Below are 7,221 nucleotides of genomic sequence, written 5' to 3'. Positions count from 1 at the left end.
TCTTTATGATAGAGAATGAATGGTGAACATGCAGAATATCATATAGAAAAAGTCCTGGTAGGTTGTTTGTGTTGCTTTCCCTGCCAAAGTTTCTGATGTTCCACTTTTTTTTTCTCTTGGTTGCAGTGAATTAAATGACACTGTTATTGAAGCTCAGCAGAGGGTAAGAAAAGCTCCACCACGACTTAACATCACTGATGCGATTGAGCGCTATTTGCAGTCCAATAACCGATTACTCATATTGGTATCCTCATTATTTTCTTTCCTGAAGTTGCAAGGCATACATAATATTGTTTTGTTTTTCTCTTTCTTCCTTGTTAAACGTTGTAGCAATAACCGTCTAAATTAATGAACTTATGATAAAAACCAACAGGGTTTCAATGCCGTGCTAACAGAAATGGTGGATACCGCTGGAAGAAGAGGTGGCGATCAAATTAAAGAAATGGAACTTAAACTGCATCCAAATTTGAATGGACCTCTATCAGCATTGTGTATGGATCCAAAGACGACAATTGTTGTTCTCAGTGGAAGTGACAGAAATGTCTTAGATGATGTACTGCATCTAGCTTTCCTCCCCCCGCCCTCCCTTCTCCTCTCTCCTGGCCCCACAAAAAATGCCAATTATTCTTAATTCTGGATAAGTGCCTTTGCAGAACTTTGGTGAATACAACATGTGGTTGGCAGCAGAGCATGGGATGTTTCTGCGATCTACAAAGGGAGAATGGATGACTACAATGCCAGAGCTTCTAAACATGGATTGGGTTGACAGTGTAAAGGTATGGGCCATATGCAGGCTCATTATATTTCTGTTATCTTTGAACTCTAAATTATTATGTTATTTATTTGTTACAGCATGTGTTTGAGTATTTCACTGAAAGGACCCCTAGATCTCATTTTGAACTTCGTGAAACTTCACTTGTTTGGAATTACAAGTATGCAGGTAATTGAATTTTGTAACCCATTTTGCCTCCAAATAATTTTCCATGCCTTGTCGTCATGATTAGGCTTGGTTTGGTGTAAATTTCAGATGTTGAATTTGGAAGGTTGCAAGCTAGAGATATGTTGCAGCACCTATGGACAGGCCCAATTTCTAATGCATCTGTTGATGTTGTGCAAGGGCAACGGTCTGTTGAGGTTCGAGCAGTAGGTGTTACAAAGGTGATGAGATTTATCTTATGATATTTTCATAAATCCCCTCTTCACAGCCTTACACTGAAAGTGGTTAGTTAGCCCGTGTCACAGGGAGCAGCAATTGATCGAATATTGGGAGAAATAGTTCATAATAAAGCCATTACCACACCAATTGATTATGTTCTGTGCATAGGGCATTTTCTAGGAAAGGTATTCTCTCCTGGAACTTTATTAATGCTTCTTGACTTGGTGCATATCATTGTGTCTTTTCATTTTATTTAGTTCAAAGCATCATCCCCTTATGCTACAAGTGCCAGTAATGGATCGGATGAACAAACTGTAATTAAACAACTCATGTCAAAACATACATTTGATATGGCAAATATTTTATAGAAGTTCATTCTTTTAACTGGTTGTCCTTGTGTCTGTGCTTCAGGATGAGGATGTGTATACATTTTTTGAGCCAGATCTTCCTTGTGATGGAATGAGTATTCCAAGGTCGAAAACAACCGATGCATTGAAGGTACCAGGAGACAGGAGGCCAACGCCAAAGCTTTCATCGAGCAAAAGCAACTCAAAATCGTCACAGAGCAGGACTAAACCAATACCAAACTTGGAAAAGAAAACACCAAACCATGCATCGAGCAAAAACAACTCAAAACCAACACCCGAAAATGCTTCATGGAATGTGTTGGATCTCAAGAAGGAGAATTACTTCTCTTGCTCAGTTGGCAGGAATCGTACAAACGCTCGGTATGTTATGAGTGGCTCGGGTGATGTGGTTGCATTTCTAAGACAACTGGCTGAATCATCTACATCAACCGCATCATACTCACATTAGGATGAACTAGCTGAAGCATCTATTATATCCATGCTCCTCGCCCTCAACCATCAACCCATCCAGGATGAAGCTGCTTGTACATTCACTGATGACCCAAACAATGTTAGAATCGAGACCCAGAGAGACAACTTTTGTAACTATATATGCTGTGTGCGCTTGTATGTTTGAGCGGTTGGTTGCATATAGGCCTTCCCGACCAAATTGGAGCAATCTCTGACCCAATACTAGTGCTGATTTTTAGTCAATGATAAGAGAGAGAATGTAGTCCTAATTCCTAAAGCTACTACCTATTTGTGTTTTGAATTCTAGTTACTGATAAATCTTTTTTAGACCTTTTGGTGTACAGTTAATTGAGTAGAAGAAATGTTTCTAGTGGGAGACGACTTGCAAGTGCAGATCGAAACAACTGCACTAGAACGTATTAATGTATTATTTTTAAACGTAATCCTGATATACATTCAAGAACCATGCCCTTACATAACAATAATAATAATAATAATAATAACGACAGAGGTTCATCATACCACACAATCGCTGGCTGCTTGCTGAGTATTTGTAAATTTATACCGAACCAGAACCATCTAGTGGAAGCACTCTATTCAATATCGAAAGAAGCTTAAGCTAAGAATGAGTAATAACTAAGGCTAGCACAGTCTAGTCGTCTAGAAAATGAGATTTCACCCACCCTCCACTGAAGCTGCCTGCTTATTATGCGGAGGTTTTTCTGTTTGGTTCAAACACATACTTGATCACTGAGTCCTTTATTGACAACAACTCAGGGAACTCTTTCTTCAACTTTGATGCATCCATCTCATTGTTACTTCGGGCTGCAACTATCACCTTTGCCTGCTCTTCCAGCGTGAAGTTGGACCATTTGAACGTTGGATCCATGTACTTCTTGTACATCTCCAGAATCTCATTGTGGCTCACAACCCCGGGGTTTGTAAAATTCCATATGCCTCTCAGGTTACGCTTGGCCATCTCTATGGATATAGGAAGTAGCTCGTCCAAAACTGTCATGCTATTGGGAATATTTACCACCTTATCATAACGCGCGATTTTGGTGATGAAATTGCGAGGGTTGTTGAGGTCTGACGATATTGGCATTCTAACTCTCAGGGTGCAAACATTTTCATACTCTTTTAACAGCTCTTCAACCTGCTCCAAGAAAACAACGACAAAGTTACTAATATAATATAGCTACCTGCATCTAATGCCTAAGAAACAAAAGACAAAAATGAGCAAGAGATGCTACCATGGCCTTGGTCTTTGAATAGAATGAACCAGTGAAATTTGGTTTGTCTTCCTCTTTGAATCCAACCCCAGAACCTTCTGGATGTGCAGCATCATATTCAAATATACAACCAGTCGCAAAATTCATCATCAACAGACCATTCTCTCTGCATACATCTGCTAAAGTTAGTGTACCAGCAACATTGGTGCGGATTGTCTCACACTTGTGACTTTCGCACCAGTCAACATTGGGTCTACCAGTAATACCAGCTGCATTGAAGACATGGGTGGGCTTCACATACTGAATGTCAGCCAAGAGCTGTGAGCGATACTCCATGCGACCCCTACCATATTCATAAGGAATCCCCTGTTTCTCACATAACTTGCCAAGCAGGCCACCAATCCAGCCAGTTCTACCATATATCAAAAACTTATAAGGTTGTTTTTGAGCTGAGTTGCTGATTCTGGGTACTGGAACTACCATCTCAGTCTGATTTGATTTTCCTGAGAATTCAGAGGATCCAGAGTCGTATTTCTCGGCCCCATCAAAGTTCCTCTCTATCCCACCAGGCATCGTCAGCATTCTAGGATGGGGAAGCAATGCACCAGAGACATCTCCCCACCAATCAGGGTTATTGGTATACCATTCAATTGTCTTTTTCAAACCCTCCTGCCAAAGAGTCCGTTCTGACCAGCCCAGATTCTTCAACTTCTGATCATCTAGGAAATATCTCTGGTCATTAAATGGCCTATTCTCTACAAATTTAATGCAAGTTTCTGTATCCATATTAAAAAGCTTGCATATATCTTGAGCAACATCAATCACTCTCCTCTCCTTCTTTGTTCCGATGTTGTAAACATGGCCTACCTCTCCCTTGTGAAGAATGACCTCGAAAGCCTCAGCGACATCTTCACAGTAAAGATAACTTCGGACATTAGAACCATCTCCGTGAATTGGAAGTGTCTTTCCCTTCATGGCTAAAAGAATGAACTTAGGGATTAACTTTTCAGGGAACTGGTTGGGACCATACACATTATTTCCTCGAGTTGTTATAACAGGCAAGCCATATGACCTACCATAAGCCATAACAAGCATTTCAGCCCCAGCCTTTGTAGCTGAATATGGGTTCGTGGGAAGGAGTTGTGAGGCTTCATGATTTCCCACAACAGCATCCTCATCAGTCTCCCCGTAGACCTCATCTGTGCTGACATGGATAAATCTTCTGATCTGACCAGTAACTTTGCAGGCTTCCAATAGTACATGGGTGCCATAAATGTTGTTCTTGGTAAACTCAAAGCTGTTACCGAACGAGTTGTCAACATGGGTCTGAGCAGCAAAATGCATTATTGTGTCTATGGACTCAGCGATGAGGAGGTAATTAACAAGATCAGCACTTGCAATGTCCCCCTTAACAAACTTGAAGTTAGGGGATGGGCGAGAGGGAAGAAGGTTCTTAAGATTTGAACAGTAGTCTAGTTTATCAACAACAACAATCTTGTAATTAGGATAGCTCCGGACAAGTCGATTTGCAACATGAGATGCAATAAATCCGGCAGCCCCAGTAATGAGGATATTCTTTGGGGTGTAAGTTGTCATGTTGACCGGGCTTCTGCAGAAAACAGAATTCAAACATATACTTAGATACTAAAGTGACTAAGCATACTGCAACAGAACTTCATGAAACTAACTTCAAATATTTAGCTATAAGCGCCACTAAAAACTTCAGACAGCCCAATAGGACAAAAATGCTTTCTCAAGAGCAGTCAATTTGAACAGTAATATCACAGCATCACTTTCAAAATAATGAACCAATGCCGCAAAAAAAAAAACACCATTTGGTTACCAAATAACTACTCCGTATCACTTACAAGTTGACAAAAAAATGTTCCAGGACTAATAATTAATAAATAATACTTCCCAACAGAAATGCAAATTTTACTTATGACTCTATATTCCTACATTACGAAATATTCTCATGAACAGGTGTAATAGAAAAAAACACTGAAAATAAAGACATGAAAAGGAAAACTCTAATAAGTGATTGCCGTATATACTTTCCAGTAATTTCTGGATCAGAACATAAAAAACAACAATAATCAACAGATCCAACGCGGTTTACAGAAAATGTGCAATTCACAAGCTGGAATATATGCACGCAAATCGCAATGCATATGAACAGAAAGCACATACAATTACAGGCGCAGCGCATACCAGATCTAGATAATATGAAGCAATGCCAACAAAAGCGTAGAACTCGGCAACAGATCTACACGCAATGAGAAACACCACACGAGTCATGAACCGTAAAGATAAAGTGTAGCACAGAGGAAATGAAGAGTTTGATTTACTTACTGCCTCTGCGTCAATCCGGATCAAGATGAACGTCGGTGCCAAAAAGAGAGAAAGCAAGAGAAAATTTAGAGTTAAGAGAGAGAGAGAGAGAGAGAGAGAGAAAGGAATTCAGACAAAGCGACGATGAGGAAGGATTGCGGAGAGGTGCTAGGCTGTGGAAGCGAGGAACGAGGAGAATCGACCAAACGTGTCGTAGTATTTATACATATGCGGCTCGGAACTCGGAAATCTAACCATTATTAGCATTTACCACCCAATTTTCATGCAAATCATTTTTTTATTTTTTATTTTTCATTTTCCCACTCCCTATTGCTATCTATTGTGTCATCAAATCATCATGTCAAGTTACAAAATTGCTTTCATGCTTTTTTATGTTTTTACAATTTTTTTTTATTGATGAGTTATTTGTATTGGTGCATTTTATTATAAGTTATTATTATTTAATTAAATTGTTAGTTTTATGATGTGAGAGGTTGGTTGGAAGTTCAAAAATATAGCAAGTAAAAAGAGGTTATTTGCCTCTTGAATACAAGATTCTAGTTATACATGTGTGTATGGTGTGGGTGGTGGTTCGTAATGCGACTATAAAGATGTGTGTAGACTATGACAGAGTTTTATTTTGTTGTGTATCTTAATTGTGATACGTAATTGCACTAAATTAGTGGTGAGTGTTAAAAGGAGTATATTTGTTGTAATTTGATGTGTCCAATATTAAATGTGACATGTAATTGTATGATTTGTATTAAAAATAGTATACATATTATAACTCGACTTGTCCATCATCAAACTAGTGATGCGTGGTAGGAGTATATTCGTTGTAATCCGGTCAGTCTGACATAATTTTCTGGGATTTTATTTGTTGAAGTATTTTGGATTATCTTATTCAAAACTTATGTAGTGTTTGGTTGAATGAAAATCTTTTTCAAAAGAACTTTTTTTTTATTAATTTGAGGAAATTTATTTATACACTTGCATCTATAACTTATAATATCAAAGCTAATTAGATAAATCAAAAAAGTTATTTTTTTCTATCTCTACTAAAATTTAACAATATAATAATTTATTTGACATTTAAAATGCATATCTATATTGCAAATCAAGCATATAAGTCTCAATTTAGTTATAAAGTACTAATCTAGTGTTATATCATCAAATTTTCAAATTAAAGATTCACACTGCAAATGTAGAGACTTACAAACAATTAAAATGTTTTGAAGTGAAACAAATCCCGATAAAAAGGTATTGCTCAAGAACTAACAACATGCTTGGTTCACGGAATAAGGCTGGAGTGAAATGATATTCTCTGTGGACAAATGGCATGTATTGACTTTTCTAAATAGGAGGTCATGAGATTGAGTTTCAGTGGAGACGATATTGACTCTTTGTGCATCAATGTAACAGAGTCAGTAGTATTAAAAAAAACATTTAATTAAATACTATTCTTAAGGTCTATTATTTCAATGAACCAAACAACATAATACAATTCATGTTATATTCTTTGCATATTCCATTCATTTCAAAATAGCATTTTTATTGTGTGCATTACATCTCATTCCGTGAACCAAACATGACGTAAGAATGAAAATAACAATTTAGTAATTTGAATAAAAGTCTAAGAATGAAATTCGAATATAAGTCAGAATTAGAAACGGAAAGAGTTAAT

General features: G+C 37.7%; 1 protein-coding gene across 3 annotated transcripts; it reads right to left on the bottom strand.

Annotated features, from left to right (window-relative positions):
* Positions 1-2,356: 2,356 nt before the first annotated feature.
* On the bottom strand, positions 2,357-5,739 carry LOC116010199 (trifunctional UDP-glucose 4,6-dehydratase/UDP-4-keto-6-deoxy-D-glucose 3,5-epimerase/UDP-4-keto-L-rhamnose-reductase RHM1-like). Of its 3 annotated transcripts, none has more exons than XM_031249489.1 (4): positions 5,559-5,739; positions 5,418-5,472; positions 3,228-4,815; positions 2,357-3,130 (listed from the first exon to the last, which is right to left on the bottom strand). In XM_031249489.1, exons 3-4 carry the CDS (start codon positions 4,800-4,802, stop codon positions 2,681-2,683), a joined length of 2,025 nt encoding a protein of 674 aa, XP_031105349.1. In that variant the 5' UTR covers positions 4,803-4,815; positions 5,418-5,472; positions 5,559-5,739; the 3' UTR covers positions 2,357-2,680. The 3 variants fall into 3 exon arrangements, with proteins under 3 accessions (XP_031105349.1, XP_031105348.1, XP_031105350.1); XM_031249488.1 differs by having other exon boundaries at positions 2,681-3,130; positions 5,397-5,472; XM_031249490.1 differs by lacking the exon at positions 5,418-5,472 and having other exon boundaries at positions 2,681-3,130.
* Positions 5,740-7,221: the final 1,482 nt, after the last annotated feature.

Source organism: Ipomoea triloba, chromosome 2, assembly GCF_003576645.1.
Source record: "Ipomoea triloba cultivar NCNSP0323 chromosome 2, ASM357664v1".
Lineage (NCBI taxonomy): Eukaryota > Viridiplantae > Streptophyta > Magnoliopsida > Solanales > Convolvulaceae > Ipomoea > Ipomoea triloba.
This window is presented reverse-complemented; position numbering and strand designations above follow the sequence as displayed.